The 20,031-nt window shown below is 40.9% G+C and overlaps 1 protein-coding gene across 1 annotated transcript in view; it reads left to right on the top strand.

Annotated features, from left to right (window-relative positions):
- CHD1 (chromodomain helicase DNA binding protein 1) overlaps window positions 1-20,031 on the top strand; it is a 560,349-nt gene that overhangs the window by 513,039 nt on the left and 27,279 nt on the right. The window contains 2 exon segments of the mRNA XM_030193417.1: window positions 14,754-14,850; window positions 18,473-18,527. Coding sequence (XP_030049277.1) covers window positions 14,754-14,850; window positions 18,473-18,527 — 152 coding nt within the window.

The following is a 20,031-nucleotide window of genomic DNA, read 5'->3' as shown; positions in this document are numbered from 1 at the left end:
AAACAGATGTTGTTCTAGACAAACTGAGTCACAAGAGAAAGATCTTCAGCATATAGAGGTTCTTCAAAGCAATGTAGTAAAAGATCTATCTAACTTGAGGAAGAAAACTGAATCTCTTGAAAATGTTTCTAGGATGAATAACCTCCGTTTTCTTAATTTTCCTAAACAATTTGCAGTTTCTCCTCGAGATATGCTTAAAAAGTTTATTAAGGAAATATTGGGGGTTGCTGAAGAAAGTATTCCATCTTTTTCACAAGTGTACGATTTGCCTGCTAAACTTGTAGATAACCAGAAAGCTTCAAGATACTGCATCAACTTTGATGGCTACTGTGTTGTTAGCACTGGATAAAGTTTGGTTAATGAGAATGTTCTTTAAAAATAAGGAAAATAGTTTTTTGGGACGTCAGCAATTTCTATTAATGAAACCAGGTTTTCTTCAGCTGGGGGCTACTTTTTTCTTATGTTACCCTTGTTAATGTGTAATCAGATACCGATCAATTAAATATGTTTTCTATGAACCCTCCCATCTTACAACTTTTTTTTTTGTCATCTAAATGGATCACTGGGGGGTAAAATGTACCTAGTGATTGACTGTCTTTTTGGATTGATAAATAGAAATTCTTTGACATGTTAGGTTAAATTTGCCTTTACTATTTTCCATAAATTAGAATTTTCCATTGTTCGGAATCTTAGATCTCAATTTGTGGACTTGAGTATGATTAAAAAACGATTTTTTCTTTTTTTTTTTTTTTTGCTTTATTTAATATTGAAATATCTTTATTGTTATATAATAATTTTCTGTAGAAGTATTTTTCGTTGCTTGATTAATTTTTTAAATAAAATGTAAAAAAGACCTCCAGACCGGGCAACGTAGGATTGCGTTACCCAATTGTGAGAATATAAAGCCTGCTGTCCTCGGAGAATATCTGATACAGGTAAGTATCTTTGATGTATCTTCACGGATGTAGCTGTGCTTGACCTCTCACACTCAGTTGAGTTCCTCTTCACAAACTCACTGAACGTTATCCTCACATACTCTGTTGTGCTTCAGCTCACAGATTTGGGTATGCTTAATCTTTCAGGCTTGGCTATACCTAGCCTCATTTTCTTGACCACACTTAATTTCTGAGACTCAGCTGGCCTTAACTTCCTGTCCCAGCTCTGTTTCTCGGCCGTGCTCTCCTGCATAGAATCAGTGGAAGATGCCTTCACAGTTGAATTTAGCCTCATGGAATTATATAGGCTTAGGCTCACAGAATCTGCTGTGCCTTCCTCACAGTATCCTATGGACTAAGCCTCACATAAGCATCTGGAAATTATCCTCTCAGAATCGGCTATATTTGGTCTCAGAATCAGGTGGACTTACCTTTGCATGATAAACAGAACCATCTGTATTTGGCTTCCCAGATTTGGCTGGGATTTCTCTCATAGTATCAGCTGGACTTGGCTTCCTAGCGTTGGTTAAGCTTAACATCACAAAGTGTCCTATGCTTATCTTCAGAAACTCATCTATAAGTGTTTCCATAACGTTAGCTGGATTGCTACTCATCGCAACACCTGGGTTTTTCCAGATAAGTGCATCTTTGCGGTTTTGGTTTGGCTTTAACTTATAAAATTAGCAGTATGTCATCACACAAACTTAGTGGTCCTGATCCTTGCACAATCTGGTCAGCGTTAGCTTCACAGAACCAACTTTGCTTATCCTCACACAGTCAGCTGTACTTTCTCTTGTAGGATCAGCTATCCTAGACCTCAAAAAATCAGCTGTTCTTAGTCTGCTCAATTTTCTGTGATCCACCTTGCAACTTCACTTATACCTAACCTTTAAGAATCAACTGTGCTTATTCTTTGATTTCATCAATGCTGTTGTAGCTTCATAGACTGAGCTACTCATGTGTCTAAAGCACTAAGACTTACTCTCACAAAATTATAGCCATCTGTTCTCTCATTTTCAGATTTTCTTTGGCTTGTTTGAGGTGGAGCCGCTTTAATTTGTTGATACTGACAGTGCTTCAGTTTCTCGGTATTTTGTTAGTTTCATCTTCCGTTTATATTTATTCTCTTTACCTTTTTTGCAATAGACTGTGTTGCAGTTTCTCTCTGAGAGGCTGACTTCTACTGGTGACAGTGAGATTAAGCAGCAACTGTAATCACAGTTGCTTTCAGCTTCACTCTCACTGCAGTGCTTCATTCTGGCAATCTTTCCCAACCTTCATGTTAGCAATATCACTGAGTTTCTATCTCTGTTTGTTGGATGTACGTCACTTTCAAAGTGCCAGTGGGTGTTATCCTCTACATCTGTGTGTTCCTTTGTCTTCTCAGGCTCGCGTCGTTTTTTTTGCCTCTCAGAATTTACAGCATTGTGCACTCTTAGAGTAAGTGGTACTTCTCGTTTATTTCGTTTGTTATGCTTCCTTGTACTTTGGTTTACCTTCTTCAGCCAGGAATACGTTCCCAGCCTATTTGGGCACTGCTTCGCTACATCCCACAAGTTTTGGACTGATCTGTGGGATGCTGAAGAAGGAAAAATTATATCTTGCCTGATAATTTTCTTTCCTTTACTCCCAAAAGATCAGTCCAGAAGCCTGCCTTTCTTTTTTTTTTTGTCTTCACTTTAGATTAATTGTATTGTTCCATCAGGTCTATTGGCTGAAAGAATGCATTCTTTCTAGGAGAGTTTCAGAGAGATTTTTCAACATCCTCAGGGGAGGTTTTATGACTTTCCATACACTGCTATGGAACCAGTCTGCTCAGATCCTCATTCTGTTGGGGGCCTTACCTATAGCTTCTGTTAAGTAGAATTCACAGCTTTGCCCCTCGGTGATGCATTGTGTATCATTTCACTTCGTTTCATGCTATAGTTCCCCATTGCTATATTTGGAAACTCTGATACTTCCTGCTTCAGTTGCTTGGCTCTGTCAGGTGACTTAGCTTCAACTTTGTTTGTAACTCTGTCAGATTTTAGTGTTATATATTTCTGTTGATATGCCAATTTTATTTTTATATTTGAAGGAGTAGAAATAGCTATTGATAATACTTTGCGAGACAGGCATGATGGTAGATTCTAGTTTGAGCATGAGAATACGTACGCAAAACATTGTGAAGGATGTGTTTTTCAAGCTGGGTCTAATTAGAGATTTTTAAAAAACTAACTCCACAAAATTTTAGAACAGTAGTTCAGCTTTATAACACCATATTTTGACTACTGTAATAGCCTGCTACTGGATATTCCCAGATCGCAGTTGCAGGCATTACAGGAGTCACAAAATGCTGTTGCTAGAATTTTGTGAAGCATTAGTAGATATGAACATATTTCACTGGTTTTGAAATCTTTACATTGGTACTCATTGAATATTCTATTAAACTTAAAATCTTGCTTTTAGTTTTTAAGATCTTGACGGATAAGGTTTTGGAAATATTAGCAGCAAAATTACATGTGTATCAGAGTACCAGAACTCTGAGATCTACACAACAATTGTATTTAGATATTCCTTCATTTTGAGTTATAAGGCTGAATGAATATAGAGCAGCTATTTTTTATGTAGCAGGTCCTACCTTGTGGAACAATTTAGCATTAAGACTTAGGAAAATACAAGAGATTCAGCAGTTCAAAATAAAATTGAAGACCTCTCTCTTTATACAAGCATATGGGTCGGATAATAATATGATTTGAGAAGCTGGAAGAGATCAGTTTGAGTAGTGAAATTGAAGCCAAGGTTTTATGTTGTTTATTTATGACTATATTTTAGTTAGTTTTCATGTTATGGTGTGATGAAATTTATTTTGTTTTTATGTATGTACATTTTGTGAACGTCTGAGAACATTTAGATTGTGTGGTTCATAACATTTTTAAATAAATATATTGTAAAAAGCTACAGAACGCAACTCGAAGGGGAAGTGGGGAGGGTATGTGAGAATACTTGGCCTACTGTCCTCGGAGAACATTTGCTGCAGGTGAGTAACTTTGCTTTCTCTGAGGAAAAGCAGGCCACTGTATTCTCACATATAGGAATCCCTAGCTACTAGGCTCACCGAAAACAATTTTAGGACAATAGGGACTTGAAACGTTGAGGTCTGTATTCAATCAATCTGAAGTAACTTGTGGACTAGTTGTGGAGGTTCAGCCTGGAACAGAACAAAACTGAGCCTAGGGGGGTGGAGTTGGATTCTAGACACCAAACAAATTCTGCAGGACTGTCTGACCGAACCAGCTGTCACATCAGATATCCTGCTGAAGGCAGTAATGAAACGTGACTGTGTGAACAGATGACCACATTGCAACTTTGCAAATATCCTCTATGGAGGCTGACCTCAAGTGGGCTACCAGTGTAGCCATGGCTGTGACGTTATGAGCCTTGATATGACCCTCCAGAGTCAGCCTGGCCTGGGAGATGCAATCTGCTAGCCCATTAGAAATTGTGTGTTTGCTGATGGCTACCCCCATCCTGTTTGAGTCAAAAGAAACAAAAAGCTGGGTGGACCATCTCTGGGCTTTAGTCTGCTCCAGATAGAAGGCTAAGGTTTGCTTGCAGTCCAAAGTATGTAGTACGTTCTCTCTAGGATGGGCATATGGTTTTGGAAAAAATTGTCGGCAGGACATCTGACTGATTAAGGAAGAAACTTAGGATCTGTGTGAAGAATTACTCTGTTGTGGTGAAGTTTTTATTTTTATATAAATTTTACAATAAATTTTTCAAGCATACAATCTTGAAAGAAAGTGATATATATATATATATCATTAGATACCAAAATCATAATAATACCATCAAATTTACAGATTTCACTCAAGTCCTCAAATAAGATTCCAAGACTTAAAAAGAGGAATCTATTTTACACAAATAAAATAAAAAAGGTAAATTGCTATTCGCAAAGGATTGTGGTGATATAATATTATGTTAAACATAAACATAGTAGATGATGGCAGAAAAAGACCTGCACGGTCCATCCAGTCTGCCCAAGAAGATAAATTCATATGTGCTACTTTTTTATTTGTACTGTCCTCTTCAGGGCACAGACCATATAAATCTGGCCAGCCCTATCCCCGCCTCCCAACCACCAGCTCTGGCACAGACCCTATAAGTCTGCCCAGCACTATCCCCGCCTCCCAACTACCAGTCCCGCCTTCCACCACCAGCTCTGGCACAGACCGTATAAGTCTGCCCAGCACTATCCCTGCCTCCCACCACCGGCTCTGGCACAGACCGTATAAGTCTGCCCAGCACTAGTCCCGCCTCCTAACCACCAGTCCCAGCACAGACCGTATAAGTCTGCCCAGCACTATCCCCGCCTCCCAACTACCAGTCCCGCCTTCCACCACCAGCTCTGGCACAGACCGTATAAGTCTGCCCAGCACTAGTCCCGCCTCCTAACCACCAGTCCCAGCACAGACCGTATAAGTCTGCCCAGCACTAGCCCCATCTCCCAACCACCAGCTCTGCCACCCATTCTAGGCTAAGCTCCTGAGGAACCCTTCCTTCTGCACAGGATTCCTTTATGTTTATCCCACGCATGTTTGAATTCCGTTACCGTTTTCATCTCCACCACCTCCCGCGGGAGGGCATTCCAAGCATCCACCACCCTCTTCGTGAAAAAATACTTCCTGACATTCTTCTTGAGTCTGCCCCCCTTCAATCTCATTTCATGCCCTCTCTTTCTACCGCCTTCCCATCTCCGGAAAAGGTTTGTTTGCGGATTAATACCTTTCAAATATTTGAACATCTGTATCATATCACCCCTGTTCCTCCTTTCCTCCAGGGTATACATGTTCAGGTCCGCAAGTCTCTCCTCATACGTCTTGTAACGCAAATCCCATACCATCCTCGTAGCTTTTCTTTGCACCGCTTCAATTCTTTTTACATCCTTAGCAAGATACGGCCTCCAAAACTGAACACAATACTCCAGGTGGGGCCTCACCAACGTCTTGTACAGGGGCATCAACACCTCTTTTCTTCTGCTGGTCACACCTCTCTCTATACAGCCTAGTAACCTTCTAGCTACGGCCACCGCCTTGTCACACTGCTTCATCGCCTTCAGATCCTCAGATAGTATCACCCCAAGATCCCTCTCCCCATCCTTACCTAGCAGACTCTCACCGCCTAACACATACGCCTCTCTTGGATTTCTACTCCCTAAGTGCATCACTTTGCATTTCTTTGCATTGAATTTTAATTGCCAAACCTTAGACCATTCTTCTAGCTTTTTCAGATCCTTTTTCATGTTTTCCACTCCCTCCGGGGTGTCCACTGTGTTACAAATCTTAGTATCATCCGCAAATAGGCAAACTTTACCTTCTAACCCTTTGGCAATGTCACTCACAAATATATTGAACAGAATCGGCCCCAGCACCGATCCCTGAGGCACTCCACTACTCACCTGTCCCTCCTCCGAGCGAACTCCATTCATCACCACCCTCTGGCGCCTATCCGTCAACCAGTTCCTAATCCAGTTCACCACTTTGGGTCCTATCTTCAGCCCATCCAGTTTATTTAAGAGCCTCCTGTGGGGAACCGTGTCAAAAGCCTTGCTGAAATCTAAGTAGATTACGTCTATAGCAAGTCCACGGTTCAATTCTCCGGTCACCCAATCAAAGAATTCAATGAGATTCGTTTGGCACGATTTCCCTTTGGTAAAACCATGTTGTCTCGGATCTTGCAACTCATTTTCTTCCAGGAAATTCACTATCCTTTCCTTCAGCATCGCTTCCATTACTTTTCCAATAATCGAAGTGAGGCTTACCGGCCTGTAGTTTCCAGCTTCTTCCCTATCACCACTTTTGTGAAGAGGGACCACCTCCGCCGTTCTCCAGTCCCTCGGAACCTCTCCCATTTCTAAGGATTTATTAAACAAATCTTTAAGAGGACCTGCCAGAACCTCTCTGAGCTCCCTCAATATCCTGGGGTGGATCCCATCCGGTCCCATGGCTTTGTCCACCTTTAGTTTTTCTAGTTGTTGATACACACTCTCTTCCGTGAACGGTGCTATATCCACTCCATTCTCAAATGAACTTTTGCCAGTCCATCGTGGTCCTTCTCCCGGATTTTCTTCAGTAAAAACAGAACAAAAGTATCTATTTAGCAAATTTGCCTTTTCTTCATCATTATCTACATAGCAGTTTGCAGTATCTTGTAGTCTCATAATTCCCTTTTTAGTCATTCTCCTTTCACTAATATACCTGAAGAAAATTTTGTCACCCCTCCTTACCTTTCTAGCCATTTGTTCTTCCGCTTGTGCTTTCGCCAGACATACCTCTCTCTTGGCTTCTTTCAGTTTCCTCCGTGTTCCTCATCTTGAGTTTTTTTTGTATATCTGGAATGCGAACTCTTTAGCCTTTATTTTCTCAGCCACTTGCTTGGAGAACCATAGCGGTTTCCTTTTTCTCTTGCTTTTATTTACTTTCCTTACATAAAAGTTTGTGGCCCTATTTATAGCTTCTTTCAGCCTGGACCACTGTCCTTCCACTTCTCGTACGTCCTCCCAGCCCATCAGCTCCTTCCTTAGGTATTCCCCCATTTTACTAAAGTCAGCATGCTTGAAATCCAGGACTTTGAGTTTTGAGTAGCCACCCTCCTCTTCAGCCGTCAAATCAAACAAAACCGTTTGATGGTCACTGCCGCCCAGGTGGGCACCCACTCGGACATTTGACACGCTATCCACATTTGTGAGCACCAGATCCAGCGTCGCTCCCTCCCTCGTGGGTTCCATGACCATTTGTCTCAGCAGAGCACTTTGGAAAGCATCCACAATCTCATGTTGATCCAGTTGTTGACTTAGAAGCAATTAGTTTGGAGAGCTCAGGTGGATCAGTAAAGGAATATTTTACATTATCCAGCCTAATAATACACTTGCAGGGGTACCTCAAAAAAAAGTTCCCCCTGCTTGAACAGTTGGTTTCATTATGAGAAGTTGTTTCCTTTTCTTCTGTGTCTCTCTTGAGAAGTCTGGGAACAAGGAAATCCATAAACCAAGAAATGGCTTCTCCCAATGCTTAAAAAACATCTGGAAGAGCCATTGCTTATCAGGAATTAGGGCCACAGTTGCAACCAAAGTTGCAGGTGTGGCCTGTTGAGTGTCCGAAGTATTATGGAAGGCTGAAATATCCAATGTTTGTTGTATATTTTGTTCTGGAAGTTTTTGAAGAAGATAAAAGACCTTTGAAAAGGGTGGTAGATTAGTTTCAGGTATACATGCATTCTCCATTAAATATCTCTTCAACATATCGCCAGGTTTTATCATTGGTACATAGGGAAAATTAATGAAGCGCAAATTTTGATTCCTGGCATAATTTTCTAGATTCTCCGACTTAGTTCTTAAACTGGATACATCTTTCAAAAGTGAGAATTGAATATTCTCCAATTTCTTTACAGATTGTTCAATTTTTTCCAGTCTAGGGGCATGTTGTGGTGAAGTTTTGTGTAATGTGGATCAGCTACTATGGCCTGAAGCTCACTGACCCTGTGAGCTGAAGTGACCACCACAAGAAACCCAACTTTCCAGGGCAGATACTTCAGATGACAGGAATGAAGTGTCTGAAAAGGAGCCTTCATCAGATGAGTGAGGACAACGTTGAGATCACGTGACACAGTTGAAGGTTTGATTGGGGGCTCTTTCAAAAGCAAACCTCTCACGAAACAAACTAGAGGTTGTACAGAGATGGGCATACCTCCCACACGGTCGTGGTAAGCACTAATCGCACTGAGATGAACCCTTACAGAATTGGATTTCAAACCAGACTCGGAGAAGTGAAGGAGATATTCAAGCAGTTTTTCTGTTTGACAATTGAGGGGGATCTATGGCCTCACCCTCACACCAAACCTCCTCCACTTAAAACACCGTCTAGTAGAATCTTTTCTGGAAGTAAGCAAAATGCATGAGACACCCTCCAGCAAGCCCAAGGCTTCAAATGCTAGCTCTCAACATCCAAGCCGTGAGGGCCAGAGATTGGAGGTTGGGATGCAGAAGAGACCCCTTGTTCTGCGTGATGAGGGTCGGAAAAAAAAATCCAATCTTCGTGGATCTTTATAGGATAACTCCAGAAGAAGAGCGAATCATATGTCTCGATCAGTAGGGCTTGATTAGGATGGTGATGGTGTCTGAGGATCTCAGGGTGACAAAACAATGCAACAGTGTGGTGGCCAAAGCCAGAAGGATGCTAGTCTGCATAGAGAGAGGTTTAAGCAACAGAAGAAAGGATACCCCTTTACAGGATGTTGGTGAGGCCCCATGTGAAGTATTGTGTTCAGTTTTGGAGGCCGTATCTTGCTAAAGATGTAAAAAGCCTGGTAGTGGTTCAGAGAAAAACAACAAAAACAATACGAGTTTTCCGCCACGACCTATGAGGAGAGACTTCATGACCTGAAGATGTATACCCTGGAGGAAAGGAGAGACAGGTGATATGATACAGACATTCAAATATTTGAAAGATATTAATATACAAACTTTTCCAGAGACAGGAAGCTGGTAGAACTAGTGGAAATGAATTTAGATTGCAGGGGAGAGGGTGGCAGGAATAATGTCAAGAAGTACTTTTTCATGGAGAGGGTGATAGATGCCTGGAATTCCCTCCCACGGGAGATGGTGGAGATGAAAACAGTAGCAGAATTCAAAAATGTATTGGATAAACACAAATGAATTCTGTATGGAAGGCATAGAACCATACAAGCTTAGCAGTGATTAGGTGGTAACACTAGTAAATGAGTAGCAAAGCCAGTGCTACTCATTTGGATTGGCTGGACTGTGACTTCAATGACAGCTTTGGTAGTTTTAGAACAAGGCCAATGCCAGTCAGATTTCTACAGTCTGTACCCTGAAAATGGCAAGGACAAATCCAAGATCAAGTGCGCATAGGTAGTATTGTATCATACCTTTGCTATGAGTTTATCTTGTTGGGTAGACTGGATGGACCATATGGGTCTCTGTTGTCATCTATTATATTACCATGTAATATGTTAGCCCTCTACATGCCTTTGAAACCTCTAAAATTCTCTGTGAGCATCACTATCCTTACCTTAATCAAAAGAAATCGCTCGATGTGATACTTGCAATGAGCGTTTTCAGGCATAGCCCCCCCACTATGGGACTCACTCATTCCCAGAGGGACTATGCCTAACTCAAAACTACCTCTACTTCAGAAGGCAGGTGAAAGCCTGACTCTGTAATATATGATTGTCCACTCACTCAGAATCTGGATTAGCTTGCCACATACTTTGTTGCTATGACCAGTTCCACATTCTTAAGTCAAATATACATATAATTGCTCTTAAATGTAGCCATCCATTTGTCTCATCAACTTTGTTCTACCCATCTTGTCTACCTATTTGTCTGTGTATCTCAGCCACCTCCTCAGCTGCTTATTAAGATGCTTCATTGTATCATACTGACATTATGAGCATCATATCTGTTGTTTGAATTCTCTGAGTGCATATTAAGGTGTATCATTTGTATGATGCTGACATAATGTATATGTTCTGTGATTTTCTAAATATTGCTTATTATGATTTAATTTGTACCTTGTTGACATTTATCATGTTTCTCTTATATGATTGATCTACTGTGCTGTCTTAATATATACATATTTCTGACACCATATTATGTTCTTATTACCAGGATTCAATTTGCCTAGCTCCAGATTTTCTTAATTGATTGTATTTGTGCTTATATTTGGTCATTTTACTATTGTGCTGTAACAAAATTCTATCAAAATTTGAAGTCCAAAGTGTTCCTAAGCAGGGATATATATATGATTGACAATTATGTAACCCAGCATTTCAGTAAAATAGAACGTTATGTTTCTGGTACCTAAATGCACATTTTATGGACCTTGGCAGCAACTCTTCTCACATAGGGTCACAGCCCTGTGATTTGTTGATATCGTCATTGGTCCAATATGTTTTCATAAAATATTTATACAAATTCACTTTAATAAAATGTCTTAAGAAATAACACTTATCTTTGCAATTTTACAAGCTGCAAATAGGTCCCCAGAATAATTAGAGAATATAACGAGATGATGTATATATTATGCCACAAGAAAATATTAAGCATAGAGAAAAAGTGACAAGAAAAAAAAGGGAAAAAAACTGCAAATAAAAGATTAGTTATATAGCCATCCAAAAGGTACCACATTCTCTTAATGGCAGAGATTTTAACCAAATTGGTCACATGTTGCCAATTCTAGTTTTTCGAGTAAGTCGGACTAGGTTTCACCAGTGATTGAAATGGATTGTAGAAATGTCTTTCCAGGAGTTTAGAATAATTTTAAGCGCTAAGGCTAACAGGACATCAACTAATGTGCATTGGAGAGGATCGGACAAGCAGAAGAGAGTAGAGCACCAAATAATCGTAGCCAATGAGATGTCTGCCTGAAAGTGACCAATGTCTTGAATCATAGCCCAGATTTCCTTCCAGTAAGTAATGAGAAGGGAGCAATCAAAAAGCATAATTGGGATAGTGTGTCCGGCTGAGAATTACAATAACATCAGAAGAGACTCGGCCAAATTTGGAAGAGTTTACTCAGGCTCCAAAAATATCCAGAGTACCTGAATGCAACTCACCTTGAGCTACTACTGAAAAAGGTGTGAGCAAAATCTAAATAAATAAATAAATATGATGGGTCGCATAAAAAAATGATTGAGCCAGTGAAGCAGACATAGAAACTTTCAGTACTTTGGACCAAAATAAAGGCCAGTGTTCAGATGATAAAGTGTGACCAATGTCTATCTTCCAGACAGATTGTAGAACAGTCATATTGTTGAATCTCTTAGTAATGAGAGCTTTGTATACATTGGACACAACATAGTAACGTAGTAGATGACGACAGAGAAAGATCTGCACGGTCCATCCAGTCTGCCCAACAAGATAAACTCATATGTGCTACTTTATGTGTATACCTGACCTTGATTTGTATCTGCCATTTTCAGGGCACAGACTGTAGAAGTCTGCCCAGCACTAGCCCCGCCTCCCAACCACTAGCCCCCGTCTCCCATCACCGGTGCTGCCACCCAATCTCTGCTGAGCTTCTGAGGATCCATTCCTTCTGAACAGGATTCCTTTATGTTTATCCTACACATTTTTGAATTCCATTACCGTTTTCATCTCCACCACCTCCCGCGGGAGGGCATTCCAAGTATCCACCACTCTCTCCGTGAAAAAATACTTCCTGACATTTTTCTTGAGTCTGCCCCCTTCAATCTCATTTCATGTCCTCTAGTTCTACCACCTTCCCATGACCAGAAGCTTGAAAAAGAAAAGACAACACTGAAAACAGAGAAGGGAGGAGTCTTTGCCATCTCAACAACCTTGGGAAGTTGTAAGAAAGCATGGCGTAGTTGAATCTATTGGAAGTAACATGATTGTGGTAATTCATAAGTTCTGCAAAAGGCAGCAAAGGGAATAACAGTTGATCCAGAAAAAAACATGATGAAGAGACTTAACGCCAGATTTGAATCCAGAGAGGCCAGTAAATGGGTCGCTTACGATATTGATTTGTGGGTTGTACCAGAGCAGTTGTGATTGAGAGCATGACCATATAATAGTGGTATGTGTCAACTATTTCAAAAGCATATTTAGTCGAAAGAAGTAATGGGTTATTGTATTTCATTGGGCGTTTGCTTGAGATGAGCTCTGCTGGATGAAGAGGAAAGGACAGCTGTTCTTCAGTAAGTAACCAACGTGGAGGAGGACCTTCATTGACAGAACAAAACCACCATAGGTCCTATTGTATTATAAATGCAGTATGATAAGAGTAAAAATCAGGAAAAGTGAGACTGCCATTAGAGCGAAGGTCTTGTAGTTTTCATAAGGCCAATCTAAATTTTTTTGTTGCACCATATAAAGGAGCACAGTTGATGTTCAAGTAGAGCATGAAAAGATAATGGCGCAAAGCACGGTAGCATCATAATTGAGTAATTAATAAGAGGCACAAGCATCTTTATCGTCTCCATTCTCCCCCACCAGGAAAGCGTCAGTGGAGACAATCTTACTGTCATCTGCTTCAGTTTGTCCACTTCTTAAAGGGCAATTCTGCAACCTAGATGCTCACATTTACATATGTTACACATGTAAATATTTAGACAACTAGCACTAAATGTGTGTATATGCACACTTAATAAATGCTACAGTATGGCACTTAAGTGCTCTGCTACATATACCTATTTAACTCAGATAGCACATATTTGTATGGACTTGTATATACAATAAGATTGCCAAGTGGATCCAAATCCTCACAACATGGGTGATTCAGTCCTGGGTTTAATGGCTAGTGCAAGGTGGACTTCTGTAGATTGTGTCCCGATTATAGCTAGACAGATCTGGTTGGGCTGGAGTGAGCTTCGATGGCAACTCCAGTAGTTGAAAATGAAGCCAGTGCTAGACAGACTTCTACAGTGATGTGCCCTGAAAATGGCGAGGATAGTTAAACAGCTAGTATGCATATTTATTTATTTATTGCATTTGTATCCCACATTTTCCCACCTCTTTGCAGGCTCAATGTGGCTTACAATACATCATGAATGGTGGAAATATGTAAGAGAATAGACATTTAGTATTACGGAAGGATCTTGGGTAACATTATAATGATAAAACATGATAGTAGTATAACAAGCAGATATTATAAGACAGTTCTGGATGTATGTGAAGGAGTTCACATTTGTTGATCTTTGTGGTATACCTTGTTAAAGAGATGGGTTTTCAGTAGTTTGCGGACGTTAGTTAGTTCATATGTTATATCACATGGTATGATATGCTATGAGTTTATCTTATTGGATATATAGGTCATTATCTGCCATTATCTACAATGTTACTGCATGCAGGGACTTGTAATCTTGCTTTTCTTGGGAACGCCATGGGGAAATCGGAACTAAACCCAGAACTGGATTCAGTTGTCAACCCTAATACAATGGTAGAGCTTGGGCAGGGATCCCAGTTACACATGTAACTTACAAAATACTGTAAGTTACATGCATTCCTGCTGCACTTTGTGGCACACTTAGATCAGCTCTGTGGCTGGCATAAGTGCACATGCCTAAACTTAGGATAACCTATTACGCTAGTATTCTATAATAGAACATAGATGTCATCATAGAATAGGCTTTACTTTGCACCTTCTGGATGCATAGTTGGAGTCACCCATTTATACAATTGTTCGCTAGTGTCTGGCATTGGAGGAATTTCTGTAAATCCAGCTTTCCTGTATGCATTCATTTTCCTTCTTTTAAAACACATTTAAAGTCCATTGGAAATTGGGGCTGAAAACCTATTCTTGTTCACCACTGCCCAGTGGCGTAGCCACAGGTGGGCCTGGGTGGGCTGAGGCCCACCCATTTAGGGCTCAGGCCCATCCATCAGTAGCACATGTTTAGCAGTATCTGGTAGGGATCCCAAGCTCCGCAAGCTGAAGACTTCCCACTGATGGTAACGAAAACACTGCTCTCCATGATACTGGCACCTGCACACGCTCAGTTTTCAGCGTAAGTCTGTTGCAGACTGCCAAGGTAGAAAGACGTGTTTTCCCGCCAGCTGAGAATTTTTTTTCCCGTGGTGGGGGGGGGGGAGGAAGGAGAACACTTGGTACCCACCCACTTCTTGCCCAGGCCCACCCAAAATCTGTTGTCTGGCTACACCCCTGCCACTACCTTTGTATGATTGCCTTGTTAACAAAATGCAGTGCATGTATCTTACTATCACTGAATGTCAGTTTTATTATGCGTTTAGTTGAGTTTACAAAAATCTAAAAAATGTACCAATTATTTCTCTTTTAGAAATTTATGGATATTTGTATCAAAGTTTACGGAATTTGATGCAAGAAAGCTGCACAAACTATACAAACATGCAATAAAAAAGCGACAAGAATCTCAGGTAACAGTTTTCAATAGAATTAATGCTAGTAGACTGTTTAAACATTTTAGCATACAATATTATAAGTGAAAACAATTAATGAAGTAAGCAAAGTGACTTTACAGGGATTTATTGCTTATGTCAGTGTTTCCCAAATTGTGCGCCACAGCACCCTGCTGCGCCGCAATGAACTTGAAGGAGTGCCACAGAAGAAGATGCACAGTGGGTGTGCTGGAGCAAGCTCGCAAGAGCTGGTTGTAATGCTGCAAAGCAGCACAGTGAATGCTGCACAGCAGGTCACTTCCTCCTCCTGCGCCAGCTTAGACCCGATTGTTTATGTGAACCATGCAGTTCACATAAAAACAGTTGGATCTTAGTGCAGAAGGAAGGCCTGCTGTGCAGTTGGTCACTTCCTCCTTGTCATAGCCAGTGGAGGAGGGGAAGGAGGTATATCCCTCTCGCATACCAGCTCGTGGTCTGGTGGCTAAGCTCCCCCTCCCGTGTTTACTGGTAAAGGCATCTTTCTCCCCTCACGGCTGCCGGCACTGGTCCTGAAGCCAGAAAAGCAGAGGCGTAGCCAGGTTTTGATTTCAGGGGGAGCAGACTTTTATAAAATAGGCGCCGGTTGGTGTCAGCTAGACAGCAGTGTCTGTGTTGTTGCTCAAGGGCTGTGGCGGACACTTTTTAATACAGGCTGTCTCTGTTGCGTCCTGCCTAAAGGAAACAGTAAGTTACATCAGGAGGCAGGACACAGAAGAGGTCTCTGGACTGGCCAGAGCAGGCAACCTGTCTTCTTAACTACAAAGTAAAAATATTCAAATCGTGACCATCACCTCAGGAATAGAACACGCATTCCTTCCACTGCTAGACACCTTGTTTAAATCAAATGGGCTTTTGTTTGTGAGGTGACTCTACAGGATGTGGAGACCACTAGTCTTCAAGATTTTTATTTTGGGTGACAAGGGCCACCAAAGACCAGAGTGGCTGAGCCTACTTTCAAATAGGGCTAGCCACTTTGCCATTCAGGTTTTCAGGCTATCCACAATGAATCTGCATGAAAAAGATTTGCATGTAATGGAGGCAGTATATGCAAATCAATTTCATGCATATTTAGTGTGGATATCCTGAAAACCCTGACTGGCAAGGGGGTACTGCAGGACCAACTTGGGAGACACTGCCCAAGAACACAAAACGTACCACCCCATAACAGCCCTAAACCACATATGCTATATGTATTACACTGGGTTCTGGAGCACCAATATACCTACTATTGGTAAACTAGAACAAGCTGCAATGTTACACATTTCTACACAGACACTGCATGCTAGCAGAATTCTTCACCTCAGTCGCACATGCAGAACATGGACAGAACCTCAACTATATAACATGAGTAGCCATACTGGATCAGACCAAAGGTCCATCTAGCTCAGTATCCTGTTTCCAACAGTGGCCAGCCCAGGTCACAAGCACCTGGCAGAAACCCAAATTATGACAACATTCCATCCTACCAATCTAATACAGAATAAGGAGCCACAAAAAAAAAAAAAAAAGTTGAAATAGAGACTCCCTCCTCCTCTGCCCAAGAAAACCAGACTCTATAAACAGCGCAATACTGGTAAAAATAAACAGAAAAGCATTTTCTCCTGTACTTTGCAAAATAAAAATAGAAAAAAATATACATTTTACAAAGCAGGTACATCTCAGTCCTCACAAAGTATTACATAAAAACAATGTTTTTTCTACCTTTGTTGTTTGGGAATTTGGCTGGTCCCCGTCTTTTTTTTTTCCATGTTCCATACATCAGCCTTACAAATTCTTTTCCAGGCTGGACTTACCATTTCTTCTCTCTCCTCCTCATCTTCTTCCTTTCCTTCTCTACATCTATTTGGCACTGATCTTTCATTTTATGTCCCCACTATCAAATAGCTATGTATAGAGCTGCCAAGTGATCCAGTTCCAGAAGGGAGATTTTTCAACCAGTCCTAGTGTGAACTCATATCCCACATTCATGTGGGATTTGCAGTCCTTGATTCTACCCATCAAAATCTGTGCTGCAGTACATCCAAAATGACTTAAGAAAATGCACTCGGACCCCTGCAGGGTTACTAATTTGAAGATATCAGAGATGTGCATTTTCAAATACTGTCATATTCCTAATATCAAATTCAAAATAAAATACCTTTTTCTACTGTTAGAACAATTTATTTTTTCAGTTGCTTTGGTCCCACTGTCTCTTTTGTTTTTCTCTGTTTCTTCTGCCTTTACAGGGTTTCCTGCCCATCTGACATTTCTTCTGTCTCCAAGTGCACCATCCTTCTTTCCTCTGCACCTCTATTTGTCCTGTCCAGCAACTCCCTTCTGTGTCCCTTGTGCCTACCATACCCCCAAGTTCAGCATCTGCCCTTTCTGTTTCCCCATCTCCCCCCCTTTTTCAGCACAAGCCTTCCTGGTCTCCTTATCTTCCCCTTTTCTAGCATCTGCCCTCCTGGTTGTCCCCACATCTCCCTTTTTCTAACATTGCCGTGTCTCTATCTTCCCCCTTTTTCCAGCATTACCCCTGTGTTACCATCTTCCCAATTTTCCAGAATTACCTCTTTGTCCCCATCTTATCCCTTTTTCACCATTGTCCCCATATCCCCATTCCCCCTTCCAGTAGTGCCCTTCTGTGTCCCTATCTCCTCCTCCCCTTTCCAGTAGTGCCCTTCTGTGTCCCTGTCTCCTCCTCCCCTTTCCAGTAGTGCCCCTCTGTGTTCCTATCTCCTCCCTTTTCCAGAATTACCTCTTTGTCCCCATCTCATCCCTTTTTCACCATTGTCCCCATATCCCCATCCCTTCTAGTAGTGCCCTTCTGTGTCCCTATCTCCTACTCCCCTTTCCAATAGTGCCCTCTCTCTGTCTCTATCTCCTCACCCCCTTTCCAGTAGTGCCCCTCTGTGTCCATTTCTCCTCCTCATAAGTACATAGTACTTTCAAATATTACCCCTCTGTGTCTCTATCCAATCTCAGTTTCCGTGGATGTAGCAGCTCATAAGTTTGCTTGTTTTGTTTTGGGTGAAGGCATTGATGATGACAGCAGCACAGGGGAGTGGAAACATTAACCAAATTTGGCTTCCTTGCTTACAGGACATACTGGACTAGAAAGGCTCACTTCCACTCATCTATTAAACAAACCTCCTTGGGCAGCTCTCCCCCGGACGCTTACATCTTCCTCCCTCTGTTTCTTCTGCTGCCCGCTGTCTCCCATCTGTGTCGTCATTTTTACTGCCCTGAAGCGTGCTCCCTCGGCACCGGCGATTCACAGTCAGCCTTCTGCCAGCGTTGGGGCTTTCTCTTCAGGCGCGTCTCACTCCCACCTCTGCAGAAAAGAGGAAGTTGCGTTAGAGTAGGCAGGAGTCTGCCTGAAAAGGTAGAACTCCATGCTGCTGGGGGGGGAGGGGAGAGACCTCTGCAGCTAGGGAGGGTGCTGCGTTCCCTGTTTGGCCTGTGGGGGTGCTGCAAAAAATTACTTGGACACTAAGGGCACCGTGAACCAAAAAGGTTTGGGAACCACTGGCTTATGTGTTTCAATGAGGAAATCTTTTTATTTTTTTACCACAATTTCAGAACAATTATGACCTTGGTTTATATTTTTATTCTTGAACAGCACAATGACCAGAATATCAGCAGCAATGTGAACAGTTATGCAGTTAGAAATTCAGGTAAGACATTCTTAGAGTTAAAACTGTAGAATGGTAGGTTGATTTGAATATTATTTGAGCCATCTTGTATACAGATCATGATCTGCTAGTATGTGGTGGTTATTTTATTGGAATATACAGGATCAAACTGAACATATAAACTGTGAGATATTGGTTTTCCTTGAGATTTCTCTCCAGCTTATTCAAAAGATAAATGTGTTATCTTTCTCTGGTTATTCTGTATTTCAAGGACAGAGAGTCCTGTTATGAAGTTGAAAGGAGGAAATTTCAGAGAAAACAGAACAATATTTCCTTAAAGGATGATGAATGTCTGGAATAACCTATCAGCAGAGTACAAACAGTCCTCTGACAAAATCCAAGTATATTTGGAACAGATATAGAAAAAAGTTGGTAGGGATAGATTTGTATAGATTTGTAGCATTGCAAACAATTTGCCCTTCAGTGCCTTGAGAGCAGAGGAATGATAAAAGAGAAAATAGGGTGCAGGTAAAGGAAGTACAGCCTAGCAGCACCACAGGATATGGGATAGCTAGATTGGAACTAGATGTTACAACACCCAGTGAACAGTTGGGTTGGTGGTGGCCACAGACAGGGACAACCAGATGTTGGGGTAATAGCTACATTTTTTCATAACTGTTTCAATTATTACAAAGTTGAGTGCTATTATGTGGAGAGAAGGAGACATAGGCATTACGATTTAAGTATGGGAATGAATATGGTCAAATACCCAATATATGGAAGATAATAAAATCTAGCTTTCTCATCGTTCCTCCAGACCAGCCAATGTGAGGTATATACTCTTCTAGTGAGCAAGCAATAGAGACAAAATAAATAATACAAATCAATGTATAATCCTCATGCAGAAAAATCCAAATAATGTGTGAAGAAGCTGCTCATGTAATTACTTTTCAAAATTATTTAATAGTAAACAAAATTTATAAAAGGAGAAAACGTTCTCAGAAGGGTATAACTGAAAGCCGTGCAGTGGTCCAACAAAGCTCACACAATCTTATCATCACAACTTCCAATGTAACTAAAATGGCGCAAAGACTTTTAGAACGTAAAGTCTCAAAATCTCAAAACATTCAAAGTATGAATATCGCTATAAAACACTTATCTGTAGTAGTTGTTCAAATGTTAAATGTCCAAATACATTTTGCAGCTATAAAGTAATATAAAACCTTCAACTTCAAACCCTCCAGCATGTTCCATGTTTTGTCCTACCAAGAGAGCTTCCTCAGGGAGGAGATAATTGAAGTGTTAAACAAAATTGCTGCAATGTTTTACTCCAAATTCTCACATTTAATATTAATTGCTGCAAGAAAGTTATCTGAAAATAGAAATAAAATTATTTTTTTACAATGGTATACAAAAGCATTTATCCAAATCACCAGTATATGTGTGTATGTATGTATGTATAGATAGATAGATAGATAGATCGATTTATATAAAGTTGGGATAGATAGTTTATGAGGAACAGCATTCCCAAAATTCAGCTGTCAGA

Source organism: Microcaecilia unicolor, chromosome 2, assembly GCF_901765095.1.
Source record: "Microcaecilia unicolor chromosome 2, aMicUni1.1, whole genome shotgun sequence".
NCBI classification, from domain to species: Eukaryota; Metazoa; Chordata; class Amphibia; order Gymnophiona; family Siphonopidae; genus Microcaecilia; species Microcaecilia unicolor.
This window is presented reverse-complemented; position numbering and strand designations above follow the sequence as displayed.